Source organism: Callorhinus ursinus, unplaced genomic scaffold, assembly GCF_003265705.2.
Source record: "Callorhinus ursinus isolate GAN/ISIS: 27379988/994484 unplaced genomic scaffold, GSC_fseal_2.0 scaffold77, whole genome shotgun sequence".
Lineage (NCBI taxonomy): Eukaryota > Metazoa > Chordata > Mammalia > Carnivora > Otariidae > Callorhinus > Callorhinus ursinus.
Window position 1 is genome coordinate 1,633,003 of NW_027397139.1, and position 18,994 is coordinate 1,651,996.

Genomic DNA, 18,994 nt, shown 5'->3' on the forward strand with positions numbered 1-18,994 from the left:
CAGAAGGGGCAGGGAGCCCTCTGGGGCCTCTCTCATTAGGGCACTCATCCCATTCATGGGGACTCTACCCTCATGACCTAAGCCCTTCCCCAAGACCCCACCTCCCCATATCATCACCTTGGGGGTTAGGTTTCAACATATGGATTTGGGGGGCACACAAATGCTCAGTCCACAGCAAGCAGGTTCTGGAAAGGTAGGGAGCTCAGTTTGGACCATGATAAGTTTGGGATGCCCGTGACACCATCCACACCCTGCGTGGAGACACTGAGGGTCAGCTGGACCCCCAGTCTAGAGCTCAGGAGAGGCCTGGGTGGAGTCAGGACTGTGGGGGTCCACCAGGCGTAGATGGGGTTTGAACTCAGAAAGAGGAGGAGGCCGCCTGGGAGGGATGCAGGTGTGGAGGAAAGACGGGCCAGGGGCCCAGCCTGGGCCACGAGGGGGGGAAGGGGTGGCAGAGGAGGTGTATGGAGAGGTGAGTTGGAAGCTGTGGCCAGAGCAGCATGAGGAGGTTCTAAGTTTCCCTCAAATTAGCCCACTCATCACCACCCCCAGGACAGCTGGGACTGCTGCCCTGCCCCCTTCGAATAGTAGGCGGTCAGTAAATCATTGTTCAATGAATGAATGAATGAATGAATGAATGAATGAAATACTACACTGCTGTCAAAAAAGGATGTTAAGGAATGATGTCCAATAAGGAGAGAGGAATACTGCCCTCCTCCAAAGTTCACATCCTAACCCCCAGAACCTGTGAATATGCTCCCCCACACGGCAAAAGAGACCTTGCAAACACAATAAGGATCTCAAGATGGGGAGCTTATTTTGCATATCTGGGTGGGCTTCATGTAGTCACACACAAGAGAGAGGCAAGAATGTCCAAATCAAAGAAGGAGAGGCACCAACAGAACCAGAGGCTGGGAAAGGCAGTCTAAGTGATTCTCTCTGGAGCTTCCCGCAGCCAGCCCTGCCCACACCTGGGTTTTAGCCACTCCAGACCCATGTTTAGACTCCTGTCTCCAGAACTGTGTATAGTAGTAAGCTTGTGGTTTCTTACAGCCACTATCTGTGGTCCTCTGTCAGAGGGGCAGTAGGAAACGAATACAGAAGGGTCTTCATGCTTTGCGGCCGTGACAGTGCTGGGCTGAGCCCTATTGGGTTCTGAGGCATGAGGAAAAATGTGTGTCTTCTCAACAGGGGTTCTACGCAATGTCCAAGGGTTAATTTTTCCCCAGAAGTAAATGTTGAAAATGTGATTGATGGTGTTTGTTTCCAGTAAACGCAGAAAAATGACATTATGATAAGTTCTTAAGGTTTTGAATCATAACACACCTATTTTTAAGTTTCAGTATTTTCTAGAAGATGCTCTGGGGGGCAATCGCCTTTCGAAAATACACTAAAACAGGCATAGAGGGGCACACATTCTTGCTCTTGCCTCGGACCCCACTACGACTTGGCGAGGCACTGCCAAAACCTGTCTCGATTTGTAGTTTTGATATATTGTTCATTATGGAGTTATTTTGCCACTAATAGGGTCTCTTGGTAGAGTGCCTCAAAATATCATTTACCTTGATTATTGCGGTTTTTTGCCCACCCCCTTAATGTCTGAAGCTGAGGCCACTGCCTCGCTCCCCTCACTCTAATCCTGGTTGTGGGGTGGAGGGGAGGGGGCAGATTTTACAGCAATGTGACCCTAAATTCTTGCCATTACCCTCCTGTCCTCCTAGGTCTTAAAAAAAAAAAAAAAAAAAAAGTTGATCTAAAACGCTGACAACCTAGCTCTGCGTTGACGGTTGGGTAATAAGGACGTGTGTGCGCCCCGCTTCTAGGAGATCCCCAGCACGCACCGCCCCCAGAGGAGGGCCGCAGGCTCCGGAAGGGCAAGAAGCCCCGAAATCGCGCGCTCTATAGCGGCCCCCGGAGCCGCGCCCTCTACCGGTTTCCGTAGTGTAGCGGTTATCACGTTCGCCTCACACGCGAAAGGTCCCCGGTTCGATCCCGGGCGGAAACACACTTGCGTTTTTCCCTCGCCGTACATTGTAAAGCTTACTCCAGAGTAAATGCGATATTGATTCCTGTGTTTCGGCTTTTAGATTTCGCCTGTCGTTTTTAAAAGTTATTTCAAGGCAATAACAAATTCCAGTTGGGCGATCTTAGTAGGAAAATTTAAATAGGCTCTGGTAAGAAAGTACAAAAAGAACACTCTTGCTTGCGTTGGCCGGGAATCGAACCCGGGTCAACTGCTTGGAAGGCAGCTATGCTAACCACTATACCACCAACGCTCCGCTGAGAGCGGCTTTTTCTAGACACTATTAGTAGAAGTATTCTGAGTCCGGTTGGGTGATACCAAATTGTTTAGGGGTGTCTCTCTCCCGCGTTCTTCCCTGCACCGGAAGATGCCGCCCCAGGGAAATTCCAAGCCTCTGGCCGCCAGAGCCGAACCGGCGGCTTTCCCCCCAAGCGTCGCGGGCCCCTTGGTACCGCCCGGGCGGTGGCCAATCGTAGGCCGCTACCTGGGCCGCTCAACTTCCGGGTCAAAGGGGACGGAGCCGCCGGCTCTCCCGTGTCCGCCGCCGCTGCTGTCCCCCGCGCCCGCCACTTCCGGGGCCGCAGTCCCGGGCAGGGAGCCTCTAGTGTGAGGCCCCTCCGGCCCCGGGACGCCTTGCCCAGCCCGGCCGCCACTCCGCGCCGGCCCCGAGCCCGGTGAGCAGCGCCCGCGCGCCCCGTCCCGCCTCGGCCGCGACCCTGAACCCGCCATTGACCGGCCCCACCTCAGCCCTGACCCTGGACCCGCCATTGACCGGCCTCTCAGGTGCCCTCCGCCCCACCCTCTCCGCACCCCGGCCCTGCCGCGGACCGGACTCCCGGTTGCAACAGCCCCTGGCTCGGTTTCCCCTCAGCCCCGGGCCCTCGCCAGCCCTTCCTTCTCTCCCGCCTCCTGCGGTGGCGGGCCACCTCCCGTCTCCCCGGCCCAGCCTCCCCGCTCGTCCCGTCGCTGCCCACGCCACCTGGCTGTGGTCCCTTCCGGGAGTGGCCGCACCCACAGCGCTCTCCTCCGCCGCAGGCTCTGGAGGTCCCCTCCCATGCAAACACATGCTCCCTGTATGAGAGCGGAGGCCACCTCCTGGATCTGCTTCCTGCCCCTACCTCCAAACCCCGCCCCAGCGCTTGACCTCTCCTAGCCCTCACCCCCACAGGGACCAGCCCTTTCTCTCAGCCTCCCTCCCCGCCGGGTCCAGCCGCCCACCTTCTTCCCACGCAGCTTTAGACCAGCCTTGACACTTCCCCATCCATGCTGCAGCTGAGCCATCAGAAGTGCCCCGTTCCCTTTCCCTCCACCAACCACTGCCGTTCTCCCGCCCCCCACCGCGAGGAAGTCGCTTGTCTCAGTGGCAAGAACCAACGTGCTTTCCAGGAGCTGGGACCGAAGCCCTGGAGGTGTGCACTGTGCTGTAGGCTCCGAAGCCCTGGAGGTGTGCACTGTGCTGTAGTCCCTGGCTGGTTCCTGAGAGAATTGGGCCACATGGGAGGTCTTTTCTCCCGGCTGCAGCTCGGGGCATGCAGACAGCCCTGGAGGGCTGTGAGGTATCTCTAGAACCTGAATCAGGCTGGACAGTCAGGACTCCCGCGTGGAAGGAGAGCGAGTTGTTAGCCAGTCTCCCCATTAACCTGCTGCATTAACGACATGTTTGTTTTGTCCAGGTCTGTGTCCTACGCCGCCTGCAGCTGGAATGGAGGCTTTCTGGACCCTCTAGAAGGTCAGTTGTGCCAGGGTGGGGTGGCCATGATGGCTGGTGTGTGGGCTGGTGGGATTCATTTGCATGCTCCAGGATTCAGAAGTCTGCAGGAAGTGGTTTTCTACAACCCTGAGGTCATTGCCCTCCCTGGGCGGTTGGCTGGGACCCAGGCCAGTGGCTGTGGCTTTGTGTGCCCTAGCTGGAGACTTTTATTTCCATCCAGCATTGCCCTCCAGCAGCCCCAGTAAGAACCCCCTGGAAGATTGTGGAGGGGAACGCTGACTGTAGCCGGATCTGGCAGAGGTGTGGCTGCATCCCCCCTTCACCTAACACAGTGCCTGGCGCTCAGTCAGCATTTGGTGGGGATCCTGGCTCTAAAAGGAGCTTTGGTCTAATTCTCCCTGTGGCGGGATTTTCAATGACTTGTTTAGTTGACAGTATTAGCTGTCATGTAGGTTCTGCCACATGCAGGATTTTACTTGAGCACTTAATTCTGACAGCAGCCCTTGATATAGGTACTGTCTTAAGTAGCTGGGGAAACTAAGGCACAATTTAACCGAGAGGTTAAACTTAACCTAATTTAACTTAACTGAGAGGTTAAGTGTTTCTCAAGGTCACAGAGACCAGAAGTTGTAGAGCTGGGCTTTGAACCCATATCTCTCTGACAACGGCGACCCCTCTTTTCACCACAGGACCGAGAGTGAGGCCAGTGCTGCTTATGGTGACATTTGGCTTCATCTCTCCCCTACAATCTCAGTCCTAGGGCCACGCGCTGCTTTCTTCTTCTTGAAACACCTGGGCACCTGCCCACCAGGGGCCTGGTTCCTCCTCAGGAAGGGGTTTGGTTGCTGACCAAACCAGGGCTCCCTTTGACTTTAGACAGCACTCACGGGAGGATTGGGACTCGTTAATTTGACCAAAGATGCTTCATGTGTGGCAGGCATGTCTCTGGGCTCTGGAAGTACAGAAGGAACAGAACAGATGTAGGCCTGCCCCCCTGGAGCTGACATCCCAGTGAAGAGTGCTCGCTCACCCGGAGCTGGGGTGCTCAGCCTCAGCTCCCAGATCATTCTTTGCGGTGGGGAGTGGAGGTGAGCATCCTGTGCACTGTGGGATGCTTAGCAGCTCCCTCCCTGGTCTGCAAGCCAGTACCATACCTCTCAGTCGTGACAGCCAGAAATGGCTCCTGGGAGCAGAACTGGCCCTCGTTGAGACCCACTGGGTTAGGGGAATCAGTTGACCCCCGATAGACTCTATATTCCATAATCATTTGACCTACTGAGGTCCTAGGATGTTGCACCATTTAAATATGTGACCTAAGTGGGAGAGAGAGAGGAGGTGACTCACAGATGCTGGGGTTATACCATCTGACCCATCAGGGATTTATTCTAGTGCCTAGTGACGGCCTAAGGATCTTCCTCAGTTTTCCCCCCAAATAAAGAATGCAGAGTTTCTCCTCCTCGGCACACTCAATGCCAGGAGCACCTGCAGTTGAGACAACCACAGATGTCCCCAGACATTGCCGGGGTGGGGGGGGCAGAGTCATCCCCCTTGAGAACCACTGTCCCAGACTCAGTGCTTTACAGAAGGACCAGGTGTTGTGTGGGGGTGACAAAGCAGTGACTTTGGATTGGGTGCCAGGAAAGCCCTCTGAAGAGGTGAGACTAGGGTGGAGGAGGAGAGGGGGCGGGTCACACAGAAAGCAGGGGAGGGCGTCCTAGGCAGCGGGACTGGCGAGAGCAAAGGCTCTGCGGTGAGAAAGAGTCGGTGTCTGCAGGGGAGAGTAAGGCCAGCGTGGCTGGAGATCATGGTCAAGGGCAAGGGAAGAAGGTGAGGTCAGGAAGGCCATCAGAGAGTGGCCATAGCGGGGAACTAGGGATTATTCTGTTTCTGGTGAGCACCAAGGATGGCGTCCTTGGCATCATTTGAAACTCTTCTCTTCTCGGGGACTTCTCGCCTTGGGAGGACTGCACCTGCACCTCAAAAAAGATGCTGGTTTCTGGCAAATGCCAGGCACCCTCTCAAATTTCTGGGCAGGGCCTCATCAGAACGCCATTGGCATTGGGTGTCCCTGGAGAAATGGGAAGGGGAGGATGGCTGAGAGCGGGCACTCCCAGACTGCTGGGAGTTGCAGCCTGGGGTCTCTCTGCTCACAGGCTCCCCCACCCTCCTGAGGTCAGCTGAGTGGTTAATGCGGAAGGTTAAGAAGCTCCGCCTGGACCACGAGAACACAGAAGGTTGGAGAAGGTAAGGGGTGTGGCCTCGGGAGCCCTGATCTGTGGGGACGTGGCAGAGGTTCCCAAATTTCTGATGATGTCATAGGTCTGGGAAGATACCTGCCACCACCTGCCACCCACTACCTTTCTGCGTTTCCCCAAGACTCTGGCTATTTTGTATGACGGGGCTGTGTGGGCTAGTGCAGGCTTTCTCAGCCTGGTCACTACTGACATGGGGCCAAGTCATTCTCTGTGGGGGCCCTCCTGGGCTCTGTAGGGGGTTGAGTGGCACCCCGGCCCCCACCCCCTCAATGTTAGCAGCACCCCAGACATTGCCCGGTGCCCCCTCGGGCAGGATGAACCCCAGCTGAGAACCACTGGCCTGGTGGTGAGGATGTGGGTTTTGGGTCCAACAGACGTGGGCTCCCCTGTGCTTCCTTGTGGGGGTGGTGTTGGGTAGATCATTTGACCTGAGCCTACTTTCCAGCCTTCCAAATGCGGCTGACCCCTGAGTCCAGCGGTTAAGGTTGCAGTGAAACGTAATCATAATTATACACACGAGGCCTGGGCACTCAGTGAATCCCATGTCTGGGGCCTTGCATGAGATGAAGACCATAGCAAGTCCTCCGCTGAGCAGACCTGCCTCACTGTCAGTTTCTACCCCTCCTGGGTTCATTTGCTTTTAGCAAGTATAAGCCATCAGGCAGGAAGGGAATTCAGGAGGTTCTGGAAGACAGGTGTGATGCTGAGCACAGTGAATCATTGCCCAGACTCAGGCTCCATTTTCGGTGGGTAGACACGTTAGGAGGTCAGTGATGGAGACCCGAGTCCCCCTTCTCAAGTGCATCGGGTCCCTGGTGGGCACAGGCTGGGCTGCATGCTGAGTCTGTGTAAGGCTGGTTGTGACTGCGGAAGGCCGACGTGGTGCCAGGGGCAGCCCTTGTAGGGCGGAGGACGGCCTGCTGTTTCCGGGGAACCCCCACCTGTGGGGACTCAGCGTGTGTCCCCAGGGCTACTCACGCATTTCCTCCCTGGAGCTTGGTAGGCCCCCGCCCCTCACCTCCTTAGCGCCTGCCTTCCTTCCTGCCTCATCACTCTGCGGTTGGCCAAACACTCCGAGACGTGCAGCCACCACTAAGAATCTGCAGTTCCTTCTTGCTTTCTGTCTGCTTTCCTCATCACAGGCCCTGCTTGGGTCTCTGGTGGATGGCCCGGCCGGGGCAGAGGGTTGGGGGTGGGGGTGCGTGGGCAGCGGTCCTGGCTCTTGGAGCACCGGCGTGCAGATCACAGAACTCGCCTGGGGCCTTGACCGTGACTGCACCGGAGCTCCTGGGCTGTGTGCTGGTGGCCTCATGGGTCTGCGAGGTGTCCTGCTGACTGGCAGAAGGAAACTGGAGGTGGACCTGGCCTACGTGGCTTGGAATCCACTTTCATTTCCCCAGCTGTGTAAACTGTTGAGTGGAGAGGCCCAGCACAGCTGGCAGAGGATGGGAAGGGCGGCATTTACGTAACTTCTTTCTCATCCCCCACCTCCTCTAAGGTCTCTCTCCGCTTCTGGGGAGGAGAGAGGTGAGTGGAGGACCAGGGCATAGCACCAAGCCTTGGCCTGCCCGGGAGCTCAGGCCACCTGGCCTCATCTAGAAGATTCCTAGAAGTTTTTCCCGATGTTTCATTTCATTTCTCATCTCCTGGACCATATTTTTGCTCCTTGGGCTCTCTGCAGGGATCAGAGGCAAGATCTTTTTTATTGTTCTTTGCTTTGGAAATTAACCACGTGATTTTGTGAGTGCTTCTGCCAGGCTCTTAGCTTATGGGGTCCCCTTTGGGACCCCTGGAGGTCGTGATCTGTTTTTCTGCTGTGAGCAAGGCTTGAATTGTGGCAGCAGTTTCGGGGGGGTGGGGGGGGTCTGGGCCTGTTAGAGGAGTCCCCTGGCCTGGTTTTCTGGGCTTGTTGCCAGTAGTGCTCGGGACCATGTGGGTTCTGGAGCACTCAGCGCGTCCTGGCCACAGCCCCGGCCCCTGCCTAGCATTGCCTATTCCCTGCACCGCCCTGAGGTAAACCACAGCTCTGCCGCGGGCCAGGATGCACTGTGTGTGACCCTCGGGCTGTCTCCTGTCTTGTCTGGCTCGGCTTATTTGACCCTAGGGCCCTGAATGCTCTGTTGGCCTGTGATCTGCCTCTTCAAAGCCACCGTAGGAAGTACTGGACTGGGTGTTCTTTTTGTGGTTGGGGGGCAAGAAGCCCTGGCTTGCTGTGCTCCCCCCACCTCCTCCCCCAGCCCTGGCTGGGTCACGTAGGACTGAGCAAGGGAGGCATTTCTGCCTCTCATCTGATCCAGGGTCGTGTTGGAGAGGGGACTCTGAAAATCGGCCCACAGAGGCCGTGCTCAGAAGTGTTTCTCTCCCGTTGCCTCTCAAAGCGGCCTGCAGGTGTCTTTCTCCTGTGATGGAGACTCTGGGCCGGTGGGGGGGGGGGCGGGGGGCAGACTCTTACTGGCAGGGGGCAAGGCCTTCTGGGAATTGGAGGGCACCTGTGTGAAGGGCAGGCACAGCTCTGCCTGCTGCTTCTCTAGAGCCCTTGGCCTGTGCTATCCCCCCTGGGTCTAGCAGTAGCAACTCCCACTTCCAACCAGTGAACCCCAAACTCCTCCTGCAAAGCAAAGCTGCTAATCCCGGAGCAAAGCCGCTAATCCCGGAGCACGAGGAGTCCCAGCATCCAGCAAGGCCTTAGTCCATTCGATGCCCACGGAGGAAAGGGAGGCTGCCCTGCTCACTTTGGCTGGCCTCACTAGAGACCCCAGCTCTTCCAGAACCAGGTCACTGTGGCTGTGTTTAGATTTCCCTAAGACAAATATTTGCCTGGCCAGTCCAGTCCGGTCAAGAAATGTGCTCAACAGCAAGGGTGGGAGAAGGGAGGGAGGGCGCCTTGGCCACAGCTGCTCGGGGAAGTAGAGGAGAGAGGAGAGGGGCTGTCTTGAGGGGCATCCATCCCCTCATCTGGGGTTCTCACATTGCCTGCACATAGCTGCCTGTTTCTCTGAGCCCCTCTGATGAGGCACGAGAGTTTGCCATGCCAGACCCTCAGCTAGCTGGATGGCACGGGTGACGGGCTTTACCGGTTCTTTATGCTCAGTTCTTTGCACGTGAGTGAGTGTCTCCCAGCGGGCTTAATGCAAGATAATCATTCCACGGCCCTCTGTGGAATGCCTGCTGGGAGCCAGGGACCTCATGAGGTTTTGGAGACACTGCTGTGAAGGGGATAGGAGATCAACAACCAACCATTGTGACAAATGCTGTGAGGGCAGGGGCAAGGGCGGGGGCGTGTAGAAGACTATTGGAGAGACAGGCTTTGGTATAGATGGTCATCGAAGGTTTCTGAGGACCCGACAGATACTTACACTGAGATCTGATATGAAGTTAGCCAAGCAAAGAGAGGGGAAAAGTTTCAGGCAGAAGAAGCACATGCAAAGGCCCTGGGGTAGAAAGGAGTCTGGCCTGTTTGGGGAGTGGAGAGAAGGCCATTTTGGCTGGAGGACTGATAAAGCGGGGTTGAGGTTCGAGAGGCTGGCAGGGGTCAGAGGACAGAGAGCCTTGAAGGCTGTGACAAGGACTGGTTTTCACCCCAGGGGCTGTGGGAAACCAAGAAAGAGCTTTAAGCAATGGGAACAGATTTGCAATGGATGGGTCTGTTGCGATCAGAGGTGGCAGCGGCTTGGATCCAGAACTGTTTGTGGTTGTTGGAAAGAGAATAATTTGGGACATATTTAGGGGGACTGGGAAGATGGCACGGGGTTGGGGCTTGTCAGGGGGGTCGGGAGTGTCTGACAAGGGGGCAACTTGTAAGTGAAACTTGGGTATCATCATCTTCCCACCGTGTCCCCTCCTGCTCATAGCTTCTCGCTGAATTCTGAGGGGACAGAGAGGATGGCCACCGGGGCACCGGTGTCTGACCGGGGTGACGCGGTCGAGATGGAGGACCCGGCATCCCGCTTCCAGGTGCAGAAGCACTCGTGGGACGGGCTCCGGAACATCATCCACGGCAGCCGCAAGAACTCGGGCCTGATTGTCAACAAGGCTCCACACGACTTCCAGTTCGTGCAGAAGACGGATGAGTCGAGCCCCCACTCCCACCGCCTCTACTACCTAGGTAAGCCCTCCAGCTGCCCTCAGACCCCACAGACCCCCTTGACCGTGGCAGGGTTTCTGGGACACTGTTACTAAGTTCTCTTGTCTCCAAAGGCCAGCTGGTCCTATTAGAAGGTCCAAAAAGATGGGCCCGGCCCTGGGCAAAATGTCCCACGAGGCCACGCCCCCCACGGTGACATCTGTTTACAGTGAAGGGCTGGCACAAGGTGCCCACGGGGTCAGGTGTGCAGGTGAGCGGAACAGAGGGTGGTCCACTGCTGCAGCAGTGCTGTGGTTGGGCCTTGAATGTGGCTCTGAGCCCCTGAGGTTGTCTCCAGTCCCGGGTGGCTGGACCTGCCCCCCTGAGTCATTTCCCAGCCACCTGGGCCGTGCCGGTGAATGACTCCTAGCAGTGGGAGTCACCGGCAAGCACGCCAGAAGGACCCCGAGGCTCAAAGGAAGGTGCCACGATTGCGTACCGTGTGTGCTGTGAGCTACAACAGAGGGTGGTTGGCCATGGGCTTGCCATCCCCGCCTTAAATACCTGGATAAGCACGTGAATTGCTAGTGACTTCCTTCTCGGGCATGTGCCCTGTCAGCAGCACTTTGTATACCACCTGCAATCGTTGGCAGGTGTATGTTCCCCACCGGCCAGGTGAGAGCTCCATGGCACCGGTGAGGCCTCATGCAGGCCTTGCTCCCAGTAGGTGGACAGCGAATATCTATGGAGCAAGTGAACGTTGCCTTGCTTCGCCTGAAGGTCTGCCAGGGCCCGCAGGAACCGTGCTGAGCGCGTTCCTTTGGAAGCAGCACGACACACGACTGGTGACCAGGGGCAGGTTTGCAGCCTTGGCTCTCCACTCGACATCGAGGGCCCGACCGGCCTCTGTGGACCCACAGCTCCGGGGACAATGCCAGCACTGGCCGGGCCCTCTGTCAGGGTTGGGGTGAGGGGTGGTGACGGGTGGTAACACCCGTGAATGCCGGTTGTCCTCTGCACAGGGCTGACCCCAGCCGAGGGTGCCGGCAGTGACTGCCGTGGGTGCCGCATGGCTCTCCCCTTCCCGGAGTTGACACAGCCTGTCTTCGTAGAGAGGCACGTGGAGGCCACAAGGTGGTCTGGTGGGCACGGAGTTAGAAGAGGAGGGGTCTACGTCAGGGCTCAGTGAGCGGTGGCCGTCTCCTTTGTACATGCAGTTTCACTGGCGCCCAGCCACTCCCGTTCATTTCCTCACCATCGTACCATCTAGGGCTGCTTCCGGGCGCCGCGGCACCAGAAGCCATATGGCCCCCAAAGCCAAAAATACGCACGTTCCAGGAGAGGGTTTGCTGACTCTGGCCGGGGGGGGGGGGGGGGGGCTTCACGTGTCATTCACCTGAGGGGGCATGGCTCCCGGGGTCACACGCGGCCGGGACTCGTGGGCTGTGGTGGCTGCTGCTTCTGTCTTCCCCACGATCCTGGGACCCCCCCCAGCACAGTTTTCCACCCCTCACCAACTCAAGCTCAGGCTGGCGTCCCGGGCAGGGTACTTGGAAGAGTTTCCTGGGGCTCCTGCTGTCACAAATCATCACCGACTTCGGTGGCCTAAAACAACAGAAATGTAGCCTCTCACAGTTCTGGAGACCTGGAGTCCAAAATCCATGTCTCTGGGCCAAAGTCAAGGTGTCAGCAAGGCCACACCGTGCTCCCTCCAGAGGCTCTAGGGGAGAATTGGTTCCTTGCCTCTTCTGAGTTCCGGAGGCTCCCAGTGCTCCTTGGCTTGTGGCTTATTGCTGCCGTCTTGGCCGCCGGGTGTCTGAAAACTCTCCCACCTCCCTTATAGGGACACGTGATTCCATTAGGCCCACCTGGGTAATCTAGGCTACTCTCCCCAGCTCCAGATCCTGAACTTCATCCCATCTGCAAAGTCCCTCTTGCTGCAGAAGGTATCATAGTCACAAGCTCTGAGATTAGGACCTTAGCATTTGGGGGCCGTTGTTTAGCCAACCACAGAGCTGCTGAAAGGGACAGAAACCCTCTGAGCTAGTTCGAGCCACCAGGGGCACCTTATAGGAAGGACACAGAGTTGTGTCAGGGAGTCCCCCGACCCCGGGCCTCACGTCATGGCCCTGAGAACCAGGAGCTGCGTGGGGCCCGGGTGTCTGCTCGGCACGTGCTCCTCTCCGTACATTCCCCCCTCACTGCCCACCTGCCTCCCGCTGCCACACTCCCGGGGTTACCCATCTCGGGTTCTGGCCACCAGCAGAAATGGATGAGCTATCTCCAAACTTCTGGGAGAGGGAACCAGACAGGTTCAGTGTAGATCAGATGTCTGTCTGCAGCCTGTGCATGTGTCTGGGGTTGGGGTGAGTGGGTCCCTGCGGACTGCAGGACTCCTACCACAGTGGGTAGGGGGCAGCTCTAGACAAGGGCTGTGGACTTGGCAGAGACCCCAGAACTTTCCTAGGACATCTCAGAGCCATCCTGCCTCTTTTGGGGTGACATTGCTCACGCTTGAGCTGATCCTTCCGTGTCCCTCAGTACCTTCAGGGTACCCTTGGCCTCCACCTCACGTCTGAGTTCTTGGGGCCAGCCTCCCTGAAGCCCCCGTGTATCTACGGTGGTTGTTACGCTGGCACAGCCCCCAGGGGAATGCTAGCAGCCAGCAGGTGTTTATGGTTGGAACAGGAAGGGCCTCCACGGGCCAGGCCCAGCATGCAGCCTGCCCCCTCTGCTTCCGCTGGGAGCCCCTGCCTTCTCGGTGCGCACCAGGCTTGCCACTTTGTGCATGTGGAGCCAATCACCCCAGGCTCAGGGAAGGCTCTTTCAGATGTGCATGATGAAGTCCAGTGCAAAGGACAGGTGAACAGCGAAGGACTTCCGTTGCCAGGAAGATGGGACGGTGGCAGCTCCCCTGCTCCACGGGGTCAGCTGGTCCCCCTGCAAATGGGTGTGTCGTGTAGGACAGAAGACTGTGGGACAACTCGGGGAGTCCCTGAGAAGGAAGAGAGACCTCTTGTGTCCTTGTTACCTAGAGGAGAGCCTGGGCCCAGCGGGAGTCATGTGTCCATCGGGCTGGCTGCCGAGGCCACAGTGCGCGGTGACGGAAATGGTGCTTGTGCAGACCTGGGCCACCTGCCACCCTGGTGGATGTTGGGGGCTGGGGTGGAGCTAGGCAGGGAAGGCAACAGAAGTCAGACCCTAGGCTTGGACACCCAGTGTCACCGTGACAACACAGGGAATGTGCTGGCTTGTGCCATTTGGTGGCATCGCTTATTAAGCCGCTGGGCAGAGGAGGTGGCTCCAGTGTCCTTGGCAAGGCCGCACTGTTGACTTCCTGTTTGGAAAGCTCTGGCTCTCCCCAAGAGCCCCGAGGACAGGGGCCATCCGGAGCTCCAGCTGCTGGGTTGCAGACTGCCGGCTGCTGCCTCCCAGCCCTGCACGCTGCTCCATGACCATCCTCTTTCACGAGGTCTAATTCCCAGCGCCTGAAGCTCGCTGCTCAGTGGCTTCTCGTACCATCACCACTGTCTAATTCCAGAACATTCCATCACCCCCGAAAGAAACTCGAGGCCCATTAGGCATTGCTCCCCTCCCCGCGCCCCCAGCTCCTGGCAATCGTGAGTCCACATCCTGTCTCCCTGGAGTTGCCTGTTCTGGACGGTGCACGCAGACGGGGTCATGCACCGCATGGTTCTTGTCCCCAGTGGTCCTGTGACCTCAGGAAGGAAGGTTGCCCCGTGGGCGGGCTGCGCGGGTAGCGTCACGCGCCTGTGCCTCTAGCTGGGGATGAGGGAGTGAGGCTGCACAGCATCCAGGGTCCCTCGATGTGGGATCGTGAGCGTTGCCCACCCGCACATCTGTGTGACCTCTGCGTTTTCCCTAAATCAGTTTCCAAAGGAAATCTTATTAACCTCATGGTTTCCCTCAAATACATTCTTTTACTAATTATTCTTCACATGCCAGTTGTATCATAAGTGGAGACACCATGTGAGTTGCCTTGTGGAGAAGCTGCCTGTCGAGCTGACTGTAAAGGGAGCAGACGTTAGCTGTCAGGCTCTAGCCCTGGAGGTGCCAAGCTTGGGGCCTCCCCATATCCCCCTCGTAAGCGCGAGAGCGTGGGGGAGGCGTGCCTGAAGAGAGGCCGGCATCACACGGAGTCTTCCTCCTGGAGAAACTCAGGACTGAGGGGGCTTGGGCTTCCTGCAGTCCGTTGTTCGCCCGTGAACCACAGCCCTGCCGTCATCTGTCGAGTCAAAGATACTACCAGTGGGGAAATAGACGTCTTTTTATTTGCCACTAAGAATATGATAGCACCTTTGACAATAAGACACACCTGAGAGAGGGAAGAACGTGAGACACGGTGACTTACTGCCGAAATAGGCCCACATCTCTCCGAGTGACACATCCCAGGCACCGTGTGACGGGCATTCTGTTTCCGGCTGCTGCATTCACACAGAATCCTCGCTAGGCCGCTCTTGTCCTCCTATACGAGGTTAGGTTAGGTCAGTTGGTGATGTCTGGGGACATTTGTGTTTGTCACCACTGAGGTGACATCGAGTGCAAGGGGGCTGGAGGGGCCAATTAACCTCCCCCCCAGAGAGCGCCCCAGCCCCACGTCCGTAGGGCCGAGGGGAGAGTGCTGATCAGATGCATGTTTCCCAGCTCCCTCGTGTACGTTCGCTCTTACTCTAACCCTGTGTTAGTTCTCGGCCCCAGCGAAAGCCTCTAACAGACCCGAGCCTAGCCTGGTGAGGGACAGGTTTCCCTGGCCTCCCTTTTGTGCTCTTGCGTGCTACTCCTTCAGTCACTTTGGACAAGCTACTCGTGCAGACGGTCTCAGAGGTGGAAGACCCCATTACTGTTGCTAACGTACTTGCACCCAGGGTCGGAGCGTCTGTGGGGAGGGGTGTGCCGCCAGAACACACTGGGAGGAGGAGGTTGAAGGAGAACCAGCTGGGGCCCCAGGGTCCTGGCCCAAGACCCTCTCCCTATCCTGAGCGAGGCCCCCATTCTGGTTTTTCTCTCTTGTCCCCAAGGGATGCCCTATGGCAGCCGCGAGAACTCCCTCCTCTACTCGGAGATTCCCAGGAAGGTCCGGAAGGAGGCCCTGCTGCTCCTGTCCTGGAAGCAGATGCTGGATCACTTCCAGGTGAGCCGCACGGTGCAGGGCTCCGGCAGGAGCCGCCGTGGGCCTCACCCGTGGGCAAGGGCGGCCCCACGCATTTCCGTAGGCCCTCAGCCCCGAAGCAGCCCCAGCCTGGCAGCTCGTGCAGAGCCTGTGGAGAGGCGTGTGGGCCTCCCTCCCCTGCTCCCCACTCTCCTCAAGCCCCAGAGTGTGCGCTCTGATAAGAGCTCTTATCAGAAGCATCTCTTTCTTTCCCTTGCCTCACCGAAGACTTGGAACCAATCCCGCTGAGGCCCTTTGATGGGGACTGGGCTAATAATTAACATCATCCACAGTCAGCTCCCCTCCCCTCTGGAGAAGAGGGCTGGGGAGGGGCGAGGCTGCCCTGGCGTCCACTGAGGTTGACTTCTTTCTGGTCGTAAAAGCAGTGTTGACAGCACGGGGTGGGGGCGCATTCTGGATTTCTCTGCGCTGATAGGACAGCTCTCACTTCTGCCGTCCCCGGTAGGCCCCAAGCCGACCAAGCATGGGGTTCGTTGTGCTTCGGGTTCTGCTTTTCAAAAATGCGTTTCTGGCTGTTAACATTCCTTGCATCTCCACGTCTTATTCAGAATTCTCCTTAGGGATGCTGTGTGGTGTCCACGGTAGTCTACCTGCTTAGACCCCCCCCCCCCCAGGGTTAGGTGTGTGGGTGGTCAGGTGGTCCTGAATTTGCCCCGTTAACCCTATGCAGAGAGCGGGAATGGGTGCCGGTGGGTGGGTTCACCGAAAGTTCTGGCTGGACGGGATGGTGATCCAGGCAGGAGGGATTGGCGCTGGGGACCAGGAGACAGCACCCCTTGGGTGGCCCTCCATGCCGGTGGGTAGGGGAGAGCTCTGTCTGTCTTGGAGAGGCTCTGTGGACAAACGTGGGTCGAGAAAGCCCAGAGATGGGCCAGGAGAGGAGAAAGTCTCCATTGAGCCCAGAACCGGTCAGCCTGCCCCGTTACCCCAAGCCTGCTGAGGACCATCACAGCCTCCAGGCTCGGGCCCGCTCTGGCCCCCTGGGAGCTGCCCTGAACAGCTCCGCTTGGCAGAGAGTTCTCTCTGGCCTGGACCGCAGGCAGATCGGCAGATGCCTCTCAGGAATGCCCAGACCAGAGGATCCACGGCCACGGTGCTGGGGTCCCTGGATGCACTGCTGACGTGGCACCGTCCCTATGTGTCCTCAGGCCACTCCCCACCATGGCGTCTACTCTCGGGAGGAGGAGCTCCTTCGGGAGCGGAAGCGCTTGGGGGTCTTCGGCATCACTTCCTACGACTTCCACAGTGAGAGCGGCCTCTTCCTCTTCCAGGCCAGCAACAGCCTTTTCCACTGTCGGGACGGGGGCAAGAATGGCTTCATGGTGAGCCCTGGTCACTGGCCGTGGGTGGGGTGGGGGGCTGGGCAGCCTCCTGTCCCCCTGAGCCAGGCCTCTGTGTCTCCAGGTGTCTCCCATGAAGCCCCTGGAAATCAAGACCCAGTGCACCGGGCCCCGGATGGACCCCAAGATCTGCCCGGCCGACCCCGCCTTCTTCTCCTTCATCAACAGCAATGACCTGTGGGTGGCCAACATCGAGACAGGCGAGGAGCGGCGGCTGACCTTCTGCCACAGAGGTGAGGCCGGTGGGAGGGGGGGCGCGCTTCTGGCCCCGGGGCGATGGGGACCTGCAGCACTCGTGTGCATGGTTATCGTGGCCACCGGCACCACTCCTGGAGAGGCCCCCATTCCCGCTCCACTACTCCCAGGCCCCAAGCAGCTTCCTGGACCCTCCCATGTGGTCCTATCATGGCCCAGCTGCCTGGCTTTTGGCCTCCTCTGCAGGAGTCAGCCACGGTGGCCTGTCTCCCCTACCAGACGCTTGTTCTGCCTCTCTGCTCTCGCGGGCCCTCCACCTCTGCCCTCCTGTTTGACTCTGCCCGGTCAGGCTCAGACCTCACGTGCTCCCTGGGTTTTCCCTCACCCCCTGCTCCCCAGAAGTGACTTCATTCTCTGGCATCATATGTGTGTGGAGCTCTGCACTGGCCATGGTCTCCAGTCACCTGGCCATACCACCCCACAGCCCCAGCACCCTCTCTAAACTGAAGCTGCTCAGCCCAGGCAGCTTGGACGCTGGCCGTGTCCAGAGACATTGTTGGCTGTCATGCTGGTTGAGGACGCTTCTGGCATCAAGTGGGCGGGGGGGTGCGTGGTGGCAGGTGCGGGGGTGCGCCTGACGCCCTCACCCGTAGGATGCTCCGGCCTCGAATGTCTGCAGTGCTTGGGGGCAAAGGCCTGTTCTGCACTGTGTTCCTCACCCCATCCGTCTCCCTTCCCATCCAGGTTCACCCAGTGTCCTCGATGACCCCAGGTCTGCAGGCGTGGCCACCTTCGTCATCCAGGAAGAGTTCGACCGCTTCACTGGCTACTGGTGGTGCCCCGCGGCCTCCTGGGAGGGTAGGCACCTTTGCATTTGTAAAAGCGCTTCCCCAAGTGTCCCTTTTATTACCAGAGCCACAGTCTGCTTGCTTTTCTGCTCTTTACTCTTTTCACCTAAAACAAACCTCAGCCACCTTTTTATCAGTGTTAGTGTCCCAAGCCATTCAGGCTTCTGTGACAGGGCCCCACAGCCCCGAGTGGCTGATCACCTTGGGCTAGGATTTGACATTTTGAATTTGGGGGGGCAGGAACCTTCAGTGCATTGCAGTCCACACACAGGGAACTTGGATGAGAGTAACTGTCCCTGGGGACCACAGTTGGTTTAAATTAGTTCTTGGTTGTTTCCAGATTTTGGTTTTGTTTTTGCTTTGTGTCGTAAACAATGCCACAACGAACATCTTTGTATATATATCCTGACTTTCTGGGAGGTTCTCAGTGGTTCTTAACCAGGGACAGTTCTGTCCCCAGGAGACGCTGGGTGACATCTGGGGACATTTGTCATTGTCACGACTGGGGGCTACATGTATCGAGTGGAGAGGAGCCGGGGCTGCTGCTCAGCATCCTGGAGTGGCCAGGTTGGCCCTGCCCACAGGGAATGGTCTAGCCCCAAACAGTCCCCAGTGCCAAGGATCACAAATCCTGCCATTGAGAAAGTTCTAGTGTAAGAGAGTTGAGCCGAAGCTGCATACAGCTTTAGTCTCGATGGGTTTTGCCAGCAGCTTATGGAGGAAGCCAGATCGCAGGTCCTTTTGTATCTCTTTCTCTGCCCACGTACCGTGGGGCTGCTATTCAGTCAAGCCAGATCCGTCTTCTAAGGGTGGAGGACCTGTTTCTGGCCTATGTGCTGCTCATTGATTTCTTCATGGCCTTGGAGCCTCGGGGAGCTTCAGTGGGGCGTACGGCCGTGTCAGAGCCCTGTCTGCTGCGCACTGCTGCCTTGAGTTTGGCTCACCTCGTTCTTAACTTGACTGAAAGGGAAGACTTTACGGTCCTAACCATCAGTAGAAGCGAGACACTAAATCCGGTGCTGGAACGCAGCCAGCGCCACACAAACTGAAGTCGGTTCCCACGAGAAGGAGGGGTCGCTAGCATCAGAGCGGCCCCTGAGGCGTGCGGATGCTGCTGGGAGCCGGGCGGGCTTGCCACTAATGGTGCTGGGCGCTGTGCCCTGTCCTTCTGCCTGGCTCCGGAGGCTTCAGTGTGCTCCCTGCGCCCCTGTGGCCCATGCCTCTGGAAAGAGGGCCCTGGGTCAGGTCATTCAGCCCGTGGCTCCCTGCGGGCCTGAAGCGTGGGACCACTTTATCCTGGTCAATAGAACGAGGTCATTGGCCAAGAGCAGGATGTCTCTCCCTCGGCGCTCTGGGCATCCGGGTCTG

The 18,994-nt window shown here is 57.9% G+C and overlaps 1 protein-coding gene and 2 non-coding genes across 7 annotated transcripts in view; 2 read left to right on the forward strand and 1 right to left on the reverse strand.

The window, feature by feature from the left end:
• The first annotated feature begins 1,932 nt into the window (after window positions 1-1,932).
• Window positions 1,933-2,005, forward strand: TRNAV-CAC (transfer RNA valine (anticodon CAC)). The gene has a single exon. It is a non-coding gene; the product is annotated as a tRNA-Val (tRNA).
• A 199-nt stretch (window positions 2,006-2,204) lies between these two features.
• TRNAG-UCC (transfer RNA glycine (anticodon UCC)) lies at window positions 2,205-2,276 on the reverse strand. Its single transcript has one exon. It is a non-coding gene; the product is annotated as a tRNA-Gly (tRNA).
• Window positions 2,277-2,539: 263 nt separating this feature from the next.
• DPP9 (dipeptidyl peptidase 9) overlaps window positions 2,540-18,994 on the forward strand; it is a 39,785-nt gene continuing 23,330 nt past the window's right edge. For 3 of the 5 annotated variants that reach the window (XM_025861382.2, XM_025861379.2, XM_025861381.2), the window contains exons 1-8: window positions 2,630-2,697; window positions 3,697-3,752; window positions 5,888-5,978; window positions 9,841-10,094; window positions 15,092-15,204; window positions 16,392-16,565; window positions 16,648-16,816; window positions 17,523-17,636. In XM_025861382.2, the coding sequence (XP_025717167.1) occupies window positions 5,923-5,978; window positions 9,841-10,094; window positions 15,092-15,204; window positions 16,392-16,565; window positions 16,648-16,816; window positions 17,523-17,636 (880 nt within the window). In that variant the 5' untranslated portion in view covers window positions 2,630-2,697; window positions 3,697-3,752; window positions 5,888-5,922. Of the gene's footprint in view, window positions 2,698-3,696; window positions 3,753-4,671; window positions 4,823-5,887; window positions 5,979-9,840; window positions 10,095-15,091; window positions 15,205-16,391; window positions 16,566-16,647; window positions 16,817-17,522; window positions 17,637-18,994 lie in introns of all 5 variants that reach the window. The other 2 variants (XM_025861378.2, XM_025861384.2) reach the window with 2 other exon arrangements.